This window comes from Schistocerca cancellata, chromosome 3 (assembly GCF_023864275.1).
Source record: "Schistocerca cancellata isolate TAMUIC-IGC-003103 chromosome 3, iqSchCanc2.1, whole genome shotgun sequence".
Classification (NCBI taxonomy): domain Eukaryota; kingdom Metazoa; phylum Arthropoda; class Insecta; order Orthoptera; family Acrididae; genus Schistocerca; species Schistocerca cancellata.
The window spans coordinates 197,875,557-197,893,653 of record NC_064628.1 but is presented as its reverse complement, the minus strand read 5'-3'; the positions used below and the strand labels follow the sequence as shown (position 1 = coordinate 197,893,653).

Here is an 18,097-nt window from a genome sequence, read left to right as displayed (position 1 = left end):
AAATGTCAAGAAGACAGTGCGGGTTGGAATGATGTTTGTGTCAACCCGTTTCATAACTCTATGAACTGCCGTGACGCCCTGGTCAGACAGATAGTGCTGAATTTCTTCGTCAGACAATCCATCGAGGGAGCGTGTATAAACGACTCCACGCGAGGAATTTAAGGTACGGTGCGGTTCCACCCGTACAGGGAAGGTGTGGAGCAGAGAAGTACGCAGCAATTTTTGTGCCTGGAGGGCACTGTGTGTTTCTAACAACAGGGTGCCATTCCGTAATCTGGAACAAGACTTTACAGGACCTGCAATTGCGTCGACACCTTTCTGAATAATGAAAGGGTTGACTGTGGAGAAGTCGTGACCTTCATCAGACCGAGAAACAACAAGGAACTGTGGCAACGATGGAAGAATCGTCTGTGGCTGAGACTCAGTATACTTACGTTTGTGAGCAGACATAGTGGAAGGTGAGGAAACCATTGCGGAAGAATCCCCCATGATTACCGGCGTCTCCGATGGCGCGCTCCTCCCTTGTGGGGGCCCTCTCTGAGGGCACTCCCGCCTTAGGTGATTGTTCACACCTCAGGTCACACCTCCCGACAAACGGACGGAGGGACCAATCGGCACTTTCGGAAGGTATCAGCTCGGGTAATCACCCCTCCCTGGGCCTGGCCGTTACCAGGGGGTACGTACGTGTCCTACCTGTCTACCCGGGGCGGGGAATTATGCGTTACCCCGTCACCGGCTACGCACAAAAGGCGTGGGTCGGCCTTCAGACACGCACAGGGAGGAAGAAAGATCAAGGGAAAGGAAAGAAGAGAGGTCTCAAACGCCGCAGCGGAGAAAAGGGAAAGAGAAGAGGTAAGGAAAAAGGAAGGACAAAGGAAGGAAGAAGACATAAAAGCAAGGAAGGCGAAGAATGCAGTACATTTACGAGCGTCCGTCTCCGGACGTAGGCACAAACCATACTCCCAGATGGGGAGAAAGGGAAGGAAAGAGCCAGAGGTGAGGGGAGGAGGGGCGAAGATAGGGATGGGGAAGGATGCGGAAAGGGAAGGTATGCAGCCCGGAAAGGAAGGAAGGCCACATTAGCTCGGGGTCCCGTGCTCGCTACGCACGTATCCACAAAAGAGTTGTGGACCCCCTGGGGGGGCAGCAAATGATGGCCACCACATTGAACATCTATTGGCCTGACATGTCGGGACACACTCTATTCCACTCCGTAATTGAAAACGGAAACCACGTGTGTACGTGTACCTCACCCCTCATGGTAATGTACATGTGCGTCAGTGAAAAAGACCAATAAAAAGGTGTTAGCATGTGGACGTACTGTGTTGTTAGAGTCCCTTCTGTACCTAAGGTCCATCGCCGTTCCCTTTGGATCCCTACGTAATTCGGTGCTCTCCGATACAGACGATCGAACAGCGGAGGAGTGATACTCAAGCGTCAACTTTAGGTTACAATATCTCCGGATGTAATTAACATTTTACAATGCAACAAACGGCACTGATTACATATTTGTTTATATGTTCAGATGTGCTAACAAAACTAACGGGGTTCCATTTAAAAAACGTAGGTTTGTGTTAAAAAACATACTTCCGTGCATTTTTGTATGGTTTGTATTAACCAATTACACTAGCCCCTTTCCTCACGTTCGATCTGTGGAATCGATTCGTCAGTATTTGATGTGGTTTACGAAATATATCCAGCGGTAATGTTAGGTGACTCACCCTGTATAAGTCACGTCAAAGGCTGCCATTCTTCCTTTAATTTTCGTGTGTCTAGGTATAATATGTTCCTGCCAGCCACACTGCTATCGCTAAGATTTGGGTTGTTGTCTCCTTTGTCTGTTCACCAAGACTGCCGTAAAGGAAGAGTAAAGCTGTGATTGCTGAGATTATTGAATTGATCAAACAGGAATTTATACAAATTAATCTTGTGTATTTTACGCCTCTTCGCGGGCAGTTAACGTTTCGTAGTGTACATATAATTTTGCATATTTTTTATTTCTTCATTTTGAATACGAATTAGAAGAACAGATACCATGGTGACCGTATTTTATTTTGTCACTGCTAACTTGTAATAGATCTTCTTCCGTTTCATGAAACAAGTTTGATTTTCAGTCCACGGGAAGCTTGTGTATTAGGTGGTTACACGTTACAGGACGTGGCTCTGATCGTAGGGATGCAGAACTCAGTAACATAAGTGTTTTAACTGGCAATCGATCGCCGAAAGAAGAAAACAACAAAAACCTTCGGTTATAGCTGGAATGCACAAATGAAAACTGTATGAAATTGAGGTGATATATCGAAGCAGGAAAAGTATTCGGCAGCTGTAAGGAGCAATAGTCGAGGGCAGGGCGATAACTTCTCGGTTTGCCACAAAGGAGACATTGATGTAAGTGACATTTATTTTTCTCATACTGGTACATGTTGCGCAATAAAGAGTCATCCTGATGTGTGGACAGGTTTTCTTTACCTGTGTTTGTACAGTAGCTGTGCACGATTTTTTCCAAATGGAAAAACTGGAATACTATTCCATCAGATATTTTTTTACATTTTACTGGATTTTTTATTAACAGAATCCTGTGATGATGATGAAATGCTATAAGGAGTTTGCTCCTACGTTTCAAGTCTTAACAGACGGATGGCTTCATGAAAATATGTCTCACTTCTTTTGTAGATGCTCCACGTAACAGACAACCGAAAACTATGCCAACAGCTAAAACAAGGTGACGTTATTGCGCGGTTTAGCTGTCAGAAAGCTTTGTGTAGCATTGATACCCCTTTCGTTCAATAATGACAAAAAAGCAAAAGAAGAAATGAAAGTCTCACAGTGGTTTCAACTGTTTTAAAAAGAATCCAGCTGACTTTTTGAGCTGATTTGCTTCTCTGGATGAAATGTGGGTCGTCCAATAGTAAGTGGAAGATGGTGATTCTGCATCAGATAAATTGAAGTGGTTTTCATTTGCTGGAGTTTTTCTGATATGAAAATTGGTTTCGTCTAATTTATTATTTTGAAAAAGGTAGGAAAATAACCAATGAATACAAGTCATGTAGAGATGATGAACTGAAAACATGAATACGAAAAGAGTAAAAAAAGTTTTTCATCAAGGAAATTCACCCATCCACATTAAGTACCCACGAGAAGAGGAAATTGAAGAAGAGCATTTCAGCAATGGAACCCGTTCATTAGATGAAAGGAGAAAGTGTACTGACCTAGAATGTTGTTATATTGGAAGAGAATAGTACTTTTTTTTGTATGACACACTGACCGCCTGGGGACTGTTCGCCTTCCTTGGTAAATCCTGCGAGAACCAACAACTGACTAAAATCAACATATTACCAGCTTTATTAACATTGAGGCCGAACGGAACGTAAAATGCTTGACTGATAGGTGATCACAGCAAATACAGGTATCCACTGTAAGACAATAAGTGCCACAGTTAGATATGTTGCTGACGTTGAGTAGAAAGGGACGATATGTAAATATTCAACTAGAAGTAAGACAACTTCGCAGCCAAGACCGCATATGTAAAACCTCAATTTACGATGACAGGTTTCAGAAATCAGAGTTACCATCATCTGATCTGTGAGTAATGTATAAAAGTGTAAAACAATAAATTATGAAAAATAACATACACTGTCATTAATGTAATACAAGGAGTGAATTATTATTAAACAAACCTCGGTAAAGGTTAATGCAAGTATCCAATTATAGCTGTAAATATACTCCATATCTTAATTAGCTGGGTAGCTGATTTATCGGAGTGTACTCTGTGACTTGTAATATGGGACGGATGCATTTCGCGAAACGTTTTGTAAATACTGCTTCCAACTTTGCCTTGCAATTGGCATCTTACGTCAACTGTACAACTAAATAAGATATGGAGTATGTGTATGGTTCTAGTTCAGTAGTTGAATGTGTTATATTTGGAACACTGTACGTTATTTTTCATAATTTATAATTTTACACTTGTAGACACTATTCACGGGCAACGGCATTGCCGCAGTGGATACACCGGCTCCCGTGAGATTACCGAAGTTAAGCGCTGTCGGGCGTGGCCGGAACTTGGATAGGTGACCACCGAGGCCGCCATGTGCTGTTGCCATTTTTCGGGGTGCACTGAGCCTCGTGATGCCAATTGAGGAGCTACTCGACCGAGTAGTAGCGGCTCCGGTCAAAGAAAACCATCGTAACGACTGGGAGAGCGGTGTGCTGACCACAGGCCCCTCCTATCTGCATCCTCAACTGAGGATGAGACGGCGGTCGGATGGTCCCGATGGGCCACATGTGGTCTGAAGACGGAGTGCTTATACACTATTCACAGGTCAGAATATGCTAACTATTTCGCCTAAATCAGTCATCGTAAATAATGGTTTTACAAATGCGATGTTGGCTGAAAAGTTGTCTTCTTTCAAGAACAGTTAGGAGTTTGAGAGACATTGCCCAGTTGTTTGATGACGGCCTTTCAGCAGAAACTGCGTACTGACTCAACAACAGCAACTATATATTACTGCAAAAGATTTACATTCTGAATCGACTTTGCAACGCTATATCTAGAAAAAAACGTGAAAATTAAACGAAAACACCACACAGTCACAAGATAGATAAACTCCGGAGTACAAGATAAACTCTCGACATCCATGAAATTATGTGGATCCAACAAATGAAAGCAAGCTCATTTTCCATTTAGCCCACAAATCACAAGACAACGTCATTTCCGTTGTCTTCGATAAAGGTAAAGGACAGCACGGTAAACTCATGTAAATAACTTATCGTAGAATCACGACGTTTCATAGACATCTAAAAATTGTTGGATCCGCAGAGATAATCAAGCAGTCCATATATCTGACTGAGTCAAGGTCACTCATTATTCAGTAGAGAGGAAACGATAAGATAGGCCGCTGAGGCAGAGACTCCGTAGCCGAGCACTAGACACAGAAAGATGAAGCCAGCCTCAGTGCTGTGCCTGTTGGACACAGCCTGCAGCGCTGAACCATACACGGCCTCTCGAGCGCTGATGCGCCGCCTCGACGGTCGCGTAGTGGGTGGTGAGCCGGTGGACATCTCCCAGTGCCCGTGGCAGGCCTCAGTAGAGAACGGGGGGCTCCACTACTGCGTCGGCTCCATCATCAGTCCATCGTGGGTGCTGACTGCAGCGCACTGCCTCATCGGCGTTGCTGGAAGTTACCTGTCGGTGCGCGCTGTTACGTCGACACGCGAGAGCGGCGGCATTGTTTACAGTGTCGCTAATGCGAGTTACCACGGCGTGTTCACCGTTACTGCAATGGACTACGACGTGGGTGTCCTCTTGATTGTAGGATCCTTCACCGTAGGTGCGGACGTTCAGGTAATGTTCAGACTGTGCACGTAAAAGAACCGCACTCCAGAAGACACTTAATTTTTAAATTTTCGTACAGCTCTGAACTCAAAATGGTTCAAATGGCTCCATGCACTATGGGACTTAATATCTGAGGTCATCAGTCCCTTAGACTTAGAACTACTTAAACCTAACTAAGCTAAGGACATCACACACATCCATGCCCGAGGCAGGATTCGAACCTGCGGCCGTAGCGGTCTGAAGCGCCTAGAACCGCTCGGCCACACCGGCCGGCTTTGCTTGAACTATTTAATTATATTAAAAGTGTAGCTTTGTAATCAGTGACACAGTTTTTGCCTTTTAGTATCATAGTTTCCGGTCATAACAACTTAAAGTATTTAAAACTGACTGCAGTTGTAGGATAAAGACAAGAGGTTCTGGTTAATTAAAATCCGTTGACTCACCCCTTTAGACACTATTTGTGATACATTTTGCAGAACCACGTACAGTTAACTGAGTAATTATTTTTATGCCGCGCAGAGTGGCCGGGCGGTTAGAGGCGTCATGTCACTGATCGTGCGGCCACTCCTGCCGGAGGTTCAAGTCCTCCCTCGGGCATGGGTGTGTGTGTGTTGTTCTTAGTATGAAGTTAGTAGTGTGTAAGTCTAGTGACCGATGACCTCAGTAGTTTGGTCTCTTAGGAATTCACACACACTTAAACATTTTTTTACAATTAGTAAATAAGCACCATCCAAAATATCTGAGAGAGACTCTGCATCGCTTTATGACGTGCAAGCAGCATTGTGAGAATACAAAAGTGAAGGTGGAACTCAGAAAGGAGAGGTCTCTGGTAGCACATGGGGCTCCTGACCACAAAGCCCTAAAACGGAGCCACTAGCAACGTGCTACGGTGTTGGAGAGTATGCATGCCCAGTCTCGTGCAAATCCAGCGACGCAAATGTAGCTGACTAGATGGTGAACGACACGTGTGTACTTGTTACAAGTTATCTTAAACCTACGTTGCTTGTGAAACTCAACCAGATCGTAGGTGCAGAGCCATCACATATTCGTCGTGAAGTAGCTGCCAGCGCGGAGAGAAATCAGGTTCATCAGGAGTGCCATCCAATTACATGGACACTTTCCAATAGCACCAAGGTTGCGGTCCAGAAGAAGTTTCCTCTTGACCACTTCAGTCTTGCAAACAAGAGCAGCTACAGCAAGGAAACAGCTGTGTAGCTTTTAGTTGGAGAAAACTGTCTGGCCTCTCCCTTCGCAAGCCTACCTGGGCACGAACAGATCTGGGTCGTGTGGTCACTGAAACGTCTCTGTTCTGGAGTTGGAAGATCCAGGAGTGATTTCCGCAATTGCGCTTTCTGTGGATACCATTAACTCACCATGGAACAGATACTGGATTGTCAGCATACCCAGCATCTTGCAAGGCAAAAGATCTGTCGCTTAATAGTTTCTTTCCTTTGTTTTAATGGTAATTACGAATTATACGTTTAAAACGTCTATGTATTTTGATTTGAGTCCTCATAAATCGACACTGTCGTAATCAGATGCCTATTTTATATATCCAATTCGTTTTGTTGTCTACATCTCTTCCTGTTCCCTGTAACTTCGACTAACGATATATTTGATGCCGGCTGTGTTAGTTAATGTAGACTTGAGTGTGTGTGTGTGTTGGGGTTTATGGGCGCTCAACATAATGTAGACTTGATGTTTCTCTTCTTCCCATAAACGTCTCTCAAGAATATCCTTCGGATATTTTATATTGTCTGTCTACTTAATTTTTAACATCACTTTGTAGCACAACACTAAAAACTATTTTAATATATCTTCCCAGTTTTCCATAAACATCCATCCAAATTTTGTATTATGAAACTAGTAGCCAACAACTTATAAATCATCTAAGTATATTTTTCAGGAAGGAGAATTCAGATGTTTACGAATCTTGATACTAGTACTAGTTTTATTTGAACTTCTGCAACAGCCATCATTCGATTTATTGCCTTTTTCTTATAAAGCTGAATTACGAAGGATATTCGTTAAGTACTGCAATAAATTTTTTCCTGAGAGTAGGTTGGTTTTATTCAGGATCCCAATACATCTTGTTATTCCCCATTCTTTTCCCTACAAAACCTTATTTTTCAACATAATCTTCGTTCAATGCAACGACCTTAAGCACCTTACTGGTAGTGCCTGTATGCTCGCATGGTACCATTCTACTGTTCGACGACGGAGCCAGCGTCTTCCTGCATCAATAACCTATACTCCATCTACCGGAGGAAAGAAGGTTATCTACAGGCAAATAAGTAATTATACAAATAAGTAATTATACAAATAAGTAATTATACAAATAAGTAATTATACAAATAAGTAATTATACAAATAAGTAATTATACAAATAAGTAATGTAGAAAAATGTTTACTTTTGTCACAGTTTCCCCCTTAAGAACAAGGAGTTTTTAAATACTGGAATTTGTAAATATTTTTTTTGAATAGGACATAAAAAGCAATTTTTAAGCAAGCCCATTTTATTGAAACATTTTATTTCTTTCCTCAAGCGTTGTTCAACATGCGAAAACCTGAAAGACAGTGCGGTTATAATAGATTCGGCGTAAAATACAAAAAACCTCCTACAAAAAATTTTGAGTTTTGAGAGGGCTGTTCAAAAACACTGCTTTTTAATCAGAGCAATAAAGACAATACATCAATGGGCGAAGTTGAGAATCTGTACCAGACAGGGACTCGAACCCGGATTTTTCCGTTTCTCGCGAATAGTCGCCTTGACTATCTCGGCCATCCGGACACGATCCCTGACCGACTCAAATTTCCCACTTATCCCTATGTTACTGGCGTAGTGCCCTTGCCCATTAACCTCATTATCCGCAGCATTTGGCTGATTATCTTAACACTTTGAGTGTGTCTGGGCATCTGCACTGAAAGGATCGTTAGGCTGTCTCGTCCTAGTTATCGATATGTGGTGTCTACTTTCTCGGATATGTGTGAAAGAACAGAATTTTTGATCCCGCAACAATATATGAACATTAATCAAAGAAATAAAAACATTAACTGCTACTGGGCATTGAAATACATCAGTAGGAACAAAACACACACACACACACACACACACACACACACACACACACACACACACACACACAAATATACATCGGGTAAGTCACGTAAGACTTAACTCTCCTTTCATTACGTGAACGGTTACATTTATCGATGAGCGGTTTTCGGCTAAAGTTAGAGTGTCGAGCGGAATATTTTTTATTTTTATTTCTCGTTTGATTACTGTGCTTAGCGCTGGTACCAACGAAGACATTAAAGCAAGTACTTTTTTAAAAAGGGAACCGTATACTTTTTATAATTGCATTCGATAGCTCATGATAAGACAATTACAGTGATATAGCGTTTGTTAATGTTACATTAAAGCATGTCGTAAAAAAATTCGAGAAATATACTAGAACGTGGGAGAACGATGGCCGGAATCAGCATCTGCAGTGTAACACTAGTAACACTGCCAAGCAGGTGTCTCGGACCAGGCTGCGTAGTTTTATACCGTAAGGTAAGCCTCGCTACGGGAATAGAGCTTTATTTTCCCTTGAACTAGCTTACGACTTTGATGCAGGCTCACCTACGAATGTTTTATATGGAAATACGACATAAGCTAGAATCTAGCGTATCACAAAGGGCTTAGAAAAAGTATTTCATGTTTGTATATCCTTCCCTATTCACACGAGATGCAACAAAGAAATCAACTGTTCATTCTACAAAAATAAAGAGGTCTTACAAACTGCAAAAAACACCTACTGTATTAAATGTGTAAATGTTAGAAGGAAGATGTGACCTCTGTTTTCCTGTACGTGGCTGTTTGCTTCTTAGAGGTAAAATGCATCCTGTTGGACAACTGTCTCCACCTACACTGCTCTGAATTATGTCACATGAGATACATTCGCTGAACTAAACAATTAATCAAAAATAAATTAGTGACCACCTGTACACCGCAAAATAAATCTTAACGAAACATCGTTTCATACTGAACGTATGCGCGTAATGACAGCGTTACCAGCTACGTGCAACACACGCTGTCGACTTATTTAATATTTCAGTGCAATTTCGTACACACGTAAATGAAATAAACAATTTACTGACAATGATTTGGTAACCACCCAACTCACATAACATAACATAACTTACCTAAAAGAGCGGAGGAAATCGTCTGAAAACCACACTCTTGATGGCCATGCCACCGTCTTAAATCCGGATTCGATCTGAGTTTGGCTCATCTCCATGTCACGAAATCTAGTGCGCTGTGTCTTACGCTGTACAAGAGATACCTACATAGTGCTAAGAAATCGCCCGGTACTGCATAATCGAACAGTGTGTTTTCAAATTTGGGATATGGTGGAACAGGTACGCAGGTCGTTGGTTGTTGTCGGTAAATGACGGCTTACTCTATAGGTGGTAGACTTCAGCAGCACCGAGCCCAAAGCCGGCACCGTGGTGACCGTCACAGGTTGGGGCAGCCTGCAGCCCGAAGGGGAGTATTCCGAGCAGCTGCAGGCGTTCAAGACGTCCATCGTCACGCGGTCTGCCTGCAACGCCAGCTACGGCGGACTCATCACGGAGCGCATGGTCTGCGCCGGCGAGCCCGAGGGCGGCAAGGACGCCTGCCAGGGCGACAGCGAAGGTCCCCTTGTGGCGGGCAACACGCAGCACGGCATCGTCTCCTGGGGCTTCGGCTGCGCAAACGCCACCTACCCGGGCGTCTACTCCAGCGTCGCCTCCCTGCGGCCATGGATTAGTGCCGCATCTGGCGTCTAGTCAAGTCACAGCGGTGTAATAAACTTTAGGATTAAAAAAAATTTTTTCTGAAAACAACGAAAGATTAATTATTCAGTTTTTCTTGTTTTATTAGATCACAAACTAATGAGTGAGCTGTACAATTGGTACTGCTTATTTCTAGCTATCATTTTCTATAGAATACTGACGTAATTTTCTGTGCACCATGAGCGCTTGCTAAAACTCCATCTCAGAAGAGAAAGCTATGACCTGCATTGAGGATAAAATCTTGTTACAAAACATCCTTTGTCTATACCATTTCCCTCCCTAGCGACACTCGCTCCAGCCACACCCTGCACCTCATTTAATATCAACTACGTTAAAATCTGTGCAATATACTTAGGCTAACTGTTTTGTAAGAATTGATTGCTGGACCCCATACTTCTGAACTGACACAAATTTGAAGACTTCAGGCTGTCACTGCTTTCTGTCTTACCATTTCTACTAATAATATTAACAATAACAACAAAATAACTTGAACCAGAAATTGGAAATTATCATGCAGAATTCCGACCCGGCCGTTCGAGTCCAGAGAAAATTTTGAAGCTAAACCTAATCCTAATAAGATATCAGAATTTGTAGCAAAAATTTCGTATATACATTTGGTGATTTCAAAGAAGCCTATGGCTTAGTTAACTGAGAGTCACTCTTCCAAATTTTAAAAGAACGAGGTCGGGTGAGAATGGAATCATAAAACAGACGCTGACAGATGCAATGTCCAAGGTGAAAATTGTAGGGAAATGACAGATTCTTTGGAAATCAGAATGGGAGAACAAACAGATCGGCTGTTTCTTATTTTCCAATTGTATCGTTGAGAAAGTGATACAAGAATGGCGCAAATAAAAATCGGCACTCAAAACTGACCAACCAATCACTTTACGCAGAGGGAAGTTATCTATAGCTTGCATAGTATTTGCAGACAGTTTAGCAATATTAGCTCCCGACATTTCATCAGTCAAAAATCAGACTGAACTCTTGAAAGAAATTGCAGAAAAAGTCGATCGATTTTGGAAAGACAGTACATGGCCTGCAACAAACAAGAACCAAAATTCATGTAGACGCAATACAGCAAAATTAAAGGAGTTCCACAATTTAAACATCTTGGTGAAATCATTCAGGAAAATCTAATCGAAAAAAAGAATTTGGATGTCAAAAGATGGAACCTATATACCGAATTACTCAAAATATCTGTAACGATAAATTTACCTCCAGGCACACAGAACTAATAAATTATGAAATAATATTGAAACCAGAATTTCTCTTTGAACCAGAAACAGGAATTCTGAACAGACATTGAAAACAATAACGAAAAGGATCCTATGAAACTTTTAACCTAACAATACGGACACAGAAGTAATCAGGAAAGCAAACAATACGCAAATATATATAGAGACATTAGAAAACGCAGGTTAAGATTCTATGGACACATTAAAAGAACGAAACCAGACATACTTACAAAACAAGCAGTAGTTTTTCTTCGATTACAGGAGTAAAGCCACAACAGAGAAATGCTTCCATCTATGAGGTGGGTGACCATTCAGAGTTGGCCGCAAATCAGTTTATTGAGACGTTTCGATGAATCATCATCAAACATAGCTGTGGAGAACAAAGTAATACAATACAAAAAGATGCCTAAGGAAAAAGTGTATCCATGTGGATCAATAGTCGCTATGAAAAGCAACAACAAACTACACAGGTGGGCACATACAGTGAAATATTGATAATAAAGCTCTCATATATGTGGACCCAGGTGCCAAACTGGCCATCCAACTAGAAACGTAGTGATAAAACAATTTGTGCCAGCAGATGGTGTCAGAAACAATACCAACAGTACTGGCTAACAAAGATCGTAACCAGTAGGAAAGCGTACAATGAATATATCGATTACATACTATAGAAAATTGGAAACTGGAGGGACGATGCAGGCATATTACTTCAAAAGCCGAAATTATGTCATGTACAAATTGAGAAATAAAGAAATTTAACTATGCCGTTAGAGGGAGTGATAGGACAGAGTTGAGTTGTGAGAAGTCTCTGCCCCTAGCTAAATAGTTTTTATTTCATTTAAACAAGCTTGAAACATTTGCTTGCCACACATACAGTAAATTTAAGTAAATTTTAAGGCAGTTTCACTTTCCAGAAAGAGAATTGGTTCACGATTAAATAACAAGTCAGTTCCGTAGCAGATCAATAGAACAATCTACCAAAACCACCAAGTACCAGAGAAGTAGTTCAAAACCTTTGCAACAGATGATTCATGTAGTATCAATGGTATTTTGCCATTAACATCAATTAAAATTAATTTCACAGTAAACAATTACCCAGTAATTTATTTCAAGCTCGACAAAATTTCCGAAAGACGATAAAAGGGCCTAAATTGAATCTCTCTGCCCAAAGAATTCACAAAAGCATAGCAATACAACAGCACAAGCTTAACAAACAGCTGAACGTTTAAATAGTCTGAAACAACTTGCTCACAAATGTGTCAGTAATTTTCAGCAGACATGAAAACAAGTGTAGAATCAGCAAATTCTGCTTATAATTCTAAAATGAAATACACAATAATCTTAAAAGGAAGTTCACAATAATCTAGGTAAACAACAACTGCACAGATGGGAACACATTAAATGGAACCACGGGAGAAATGCGCAAGCGGTGACCATAATACATCCTCTGCGCTAGAAAACCTTTCAAAAAATTTTCAGGTGAAGCCTGGCAGTTAAAGAGCTGGTTGGTTACAGAAAAAATGAGTGAAATCTCAAATAACAGCAGACTATAGGGGATCAAACGAACTGGCAACTAACACACTTGGATACTGCATCATCACAGTTAAGACGCAGACACACATCGAACAGCGAATGCTGGTTAATATGTGGTGACCAGGCTCAGTTACGCTCAGTACATACAGCAGCCGACAACTGATTGTAACATTATTAGACGCCTAACCAGTGGAGAACAGAATTATCTTACAACACACTCAAAGAGGCAAATTCGCTGTCCCCAGGTTCTGCTTGCTGGAAAGACCGACCAGCTAGCCCTGAAGCAAACTGCGCCCAGTCCCGCCGTGTAATCAATATTCGCCCAACTCGTTCTTCCATGTTGCCGGTGTCCTACCTTGGGAGCCACAGCGTGGAGTCAAATCCAATCGCTGTCTTCTTGTTGTCCGCTCGCTTTCCAACACCAGACTCCTCGTCCCCATCCTCTTCTCTCCAGCCGTCCTATCAGTGGCACTTATGTCGCAGCGCCGAGCTGCTCCGCCGTCACTGCCTTGCCTGTGGCGCGGATATGAAACAGCTGCGGCTTCGTGACGTCTTACGACGGCGCACTTACAATATATTCGGACTTCGTGCAGGATGTTAACTGTAAAAATTATGAAACAAAGAGGAATTATTAAATAAAACTTAAAAACTGAGTGCAGGTTATAACTGCATAAATGATAGCAATATACACTATGTGATGAAAAGTATCTGGAAACCCACAAAAATATACTTTTTTCATATTAGGTCCATTGTGCTGCCACCTACTACCAGGTACTCCATATGAGCGACCTCAGTAATCATTACACATCGTGAGAGAGCAGAATGGGGCTCTGCGCAGAACTCACGGACTTCGAACGTTGTCATGTGATTGGGTGTCACTTGTGTCATATGTCTGTATGCGGGATTTCCACACTCCTAAACATCCATAGGTCCACTGTTTCCGATATGACAGTGAAGTGGAAACGTGAAGTGACACGTACAGCACAAAAGTGTACGGGCCGACCTCGTCTGTTGACTGACAGAGAACGTCGACATTTCAAGAGGGTCGTAATGTGTAATAGGCAGACGCTATCAAGACCATCACACAGGAACTCCGAACTGCATCAGGATCCACTGCATGTACTATGACAGTCAGGCGGGGGAGGGGGGAGGTGAGAAAACATGGATTTTATGGTCGAGCCGCTGCTCATAAGGCACACATGACGCCAGTAATTGCCAAACGACACCTCGCATGGTGTAAGGAGCGTAAACATTGGACGATTGAACAGTGGAAAAACGTTGTGTGGAGCGACCAGTCACGGTACACAATGTGGTGATGCGATGGCAGGGTATGGGTGTGGTGAATGCGCGGTGATCGTCATCTGCCAGCGTGTGTAGTGCCAACAGTAGAATTCGGAGGCAGGGGTGTTATGGTGTGGCCGTGTTTTTCATAGAAGGGGCTTGCACCCCTTGTTGTTTTGCGTGGCACTATCACATCACTGGCCTACTTTGATATTTTAAGCACCTTCTTACTTTCCACTGTTGGAGAGCAATTCGGGGATGGCGATTGCATCTATCAACACGATCGAGCACCTGTTCGTAATGCACGGCCTCTCGTTACACGACAATTACATCCCTGTGATGGACTGGCCTGCACAGAGTCCTGACGTGTGGTGACAACTTTAAAGTATGAGTAGCGCTCGCTGCGCAGTTACGCTGAGCAAACTTTAGTACGAAAATGAGAGAAGATATATAATGATTTCAAAAATGGTTTTTGTTAGATAATGTTAAGATTTAGGATTTGTATGTCCAAGGTTTTGTAAAATGTTTTGTAAGTGATTCGTGCTACAAAAATGTTGGAAATGGTAGGTTTTGCGTATGACTTCAAATTTTAACAATATACAGTGTGGTCAGAAAATGTCTGAAACGCTTGTAGGGATATTGCAGGGCAGGTTGCACTGAGATATGAATGTTACAAAAAAAAAAAAAAACAAACAAACGATACGTTGCACCGTTTCCGAGTTATTTAGCATTGAAGACTGAAGTTAGCCAATCAGATCGTCGCGCGCGTAAATTCAAGTTTCAGCTAACGAGACAAAGCACTCGTGCAACACCGCCCCTGGCAGGCCGCTTGAATGTGAGCGCGCGACGCCCCGATTGGCTAAATTCTATGCTAAATAACTCGGAAACGGAGCAACATATCGAATTTCTTTCTTAACATTTATGTCTCAGTACAATCTGCCCTGTAACATCTCTACAAGCATTTCACATATTTTCTGGCCACCCGGTATACACTGAGATCAACATTGTGTTTAAACCTAACAGCCTGAATCATAATTCACTTCCTTTGCTTGTATTGAATATGAAAAGGAGTAGTAAAGTACCCATCAATGACAGAACGTAAAGAAAATGAGGCCTCTATGCAATATATATGTGCAGTTCATGGTTTGAAATCGATTTTGGTATAACTAAAGTTATCAGAGCAAAGTTATTTCAAATAACAAATTTTATGCCATTGCACAACTGGCATTATTCAAGGCAAGATATAAATTCATTAAGTAAACATCAGTGCCAAAAGTTAATTTTTCAGTACCATATTAACGCTATTGCACAAACGGTATTATTCTCTTAAACTTGATTGCTTAGTCAAATACATGTTTCATTACTGGCAAAATGGAGGAGTGCAAGAAACAAGTTCGCAGACGCAGGTTTGTTGAATAATTAACAATCTTATCATTGATACTTTCACTAATTAAAAAGGAAACAATTTTCGTTAGATGCTTTCAATCTGTTGCGACAAACATCTGGAAACCTAACAAGTACTTGTAGAATCCATGGCACACAGAATAACTGCTGGATTGTATTCCAGAAGTGGTTCAATATGCATTTATGTATGTGGTCTTAATGTTTTGGCTCATCGGTGTAAAGAGGTAAATATGGAGGGATGCTAAACCCTATGTACAGAACAGGAAGTATTGATTATCAGGGCTGATGATAATGTAACGCGTCAATAAATTAATGTGCTACTAAAATCTTCCACAAACACATCACATAAGCTTAAATACACCACGAAAATGCCTCCTCTGCGTTGTAGGCTGCTCCCGAGATAGAATAAAAACTGGTTCATTATTAACTTCGCAACAAGAACGAACTATATGATAGTAAAATACTACCGTACCTATGTAATGGCACACTATAAATAAGTCATTGTGCCCAATTCATAGTTGCTGTAGTGTTGTCAGATAGTTCGTTCTTATCGTGTAGTAAACGAAGAGGCGATTTCTATTCTACACTCCTGAAAATTGAAATAAGAACACCGTGAATTCATTGTCCCAGGAAGGAGAAACTTTATTGACACATTCCTGGGGTCAGATACATCACATGATCACACTGACAGAACCACAGGCACATAGACACAGGCAACAGAGCATGCACAATGTCGGCACTAGTACAGTGTATACCCACCTTTCGCAGCAATGCAGGCTGCTATTCTCCCATGGAGACGATCGTAGAGATGCTGGATGTAGTCCTGTGGAACGGCTTGCCATGCCATTTCCACCTGGCTCCTCAGTTGGACCAGCGTTCGTGCTGGACGTGCAGACCGCGTGAGACGATGCTTCATCCAGTCCCAAACATGCTCAATGGGGGACAGATCCGGAGATCTTGCTGGCCAGGGTAGTTGACTTACACCTTCTAGAGCACGTTGGGTGGCACGGGATACATGCGGACGTGCATTGTCCTGTTGGAACAGCAAGTTCCCTTGCCGGTCTAGGAATGGTAGAACGATGGGTTCGATGACGGTTTGGATGTACCGTGCACTATTCAGTGTCCCCTCGACGATCATCAGTGGTGTACGGCCAGTGTAGGAGGTCGCTCCCCACACCATGATGCCGGGTGTTGGCCCTGTGTGCCTCGGTCGTATGCAGTCCTGATTGTGGCGCTCACCTGCACGGCGCCAAACACGCATACGACCATCATTGACACCAAGGCAGAAGCGACTCTCATCGCTGAAGACGACACGTCTCCATTCGTCCCTCCATTCACGCCTGTCGCGACACCACTGGAGGCGGGCTGCACGATGTTGGGGCGTGAGCGGAAGACGGCCTAACGGTGTGCGGGACCGTAGCCCAGCTTCATGGAGACGGTTGCGAATGGTCCTCGCCGATACGCCAGGAGCAACAGTGTCCCTAATTTGCTGGGAAGTGGCGGTGCGGTCCCCTACGGCACTGCGTCGGATCCTACGGTCTTGGCGTGCATCCGTGCGTCGCTGCGGTCCGGTCCCAGGTCGACGGGCACGTGCTTCCGCCGACCACTGGCGACAACATCGATGTACTGTGGAGACCTCACGCCCCACGTGTTGAGCAATTCGGCGGTACGTCCACCCGATCTCCCGCATGCCCACTATACGCCCTCGCTCAAAGTCCGTCAACTGCACATACGGTTCACGTCCACGCTGTCGCGGCATGCTACCAGTGTTAAAGACTGCGATGGAGCTCCGTATGCCACGGCAAACTGGCTGACACTGACGGCGGCGGTGCACAAATGCTGCGCAGCTAGCGCCATTCGACGGCCAACACCGCGGTTCCTGGTGTGTCCGCTGTGCCGTGCGTGTGATCATTGCTTGTACAGCCCTCTCGCAGTGTCCGGAGCAAGTATGGTGGGTCTGACACACCGGTGTCAATGTGTTCTTTTTTCCATTTCCAGGAGTTTATTTGGGGACAGCCTGCAACTCCGAGAAGGCATTTTCCTAACGTATTTAAGCGTATTTGATGTATTTGTCTCATTTTACCGTCATGGGTGCATGGTATTACGACGGTACCTAACGGTTACTGCTAGTGTAGCTTCTCTTCCAAACAGTATACCGTACGGGGAAACTACTTGCGTCTTTACCTGAGATTACTCGTACTTTAGGTACTCGAGCTTTTCACGGCTCTGTTTAATATGATTAGCTCGAAGTAGTCATAGGGTCGAGCCGCAAACGTCTGCTTCTATGCCCCACACCCAAATTCGCTGCAAATAATAATCTGTAGCTGTGATTCTGCAGTCAAATAGTCTACGCAGTGGCACGAATCGCAAGTTCGTAAAATACACAGAAGTACAAAATAAAAGTTAAATGAATAATTTAATAACAAGTGTTCAATTCTAACGCCTGTAATTGATGTAGGCAACAGAGAATTATGATGAATAGTGC

General features: G+C 42.9%; 1 protein-coding gene across 1 annotated transcript; it reads left to right on the top strand.

Annotated features, from left to right (window-relative positions):
- The first annotated feature begins 4,939 nt into the window (after positions 1–4,939).
- LOC126176220 (trypsin delta-like) lies at positions 4,940–10,150 on the top strand. The gene is made up of 2 exons (XM_049923364.1): positions 4,940–5,344; positions 9,788–10,150. Exons 1-2 carry the CDS (start codon positions 4,940–4,942, stop codon positions 10,148–10,150), a joined length of 768 nt encoding a protein of 255 aa, XP_049779321.1.
- Positions 10,151–18,097: the final 7,947 nt, after the last annotated feature.

Bases quoted from the DNA above. Each gene is read 5' to 3' on its own strand.
- LOC126176220 (XM_049923364.1), top strand. From the start codon at position 4,940: ATGAAGCCAGCCTCAGTGCTGTGCCTGTTGGACACAGCCTGCAGCGCT. The intron at 5,345-9,787 runs GTAATGTTCAGA...CTTACTCTATAG, and splicing joins CCGTAGGTGCGGACGTTCAG to GTGGTAGACTTCAGCAGCAC.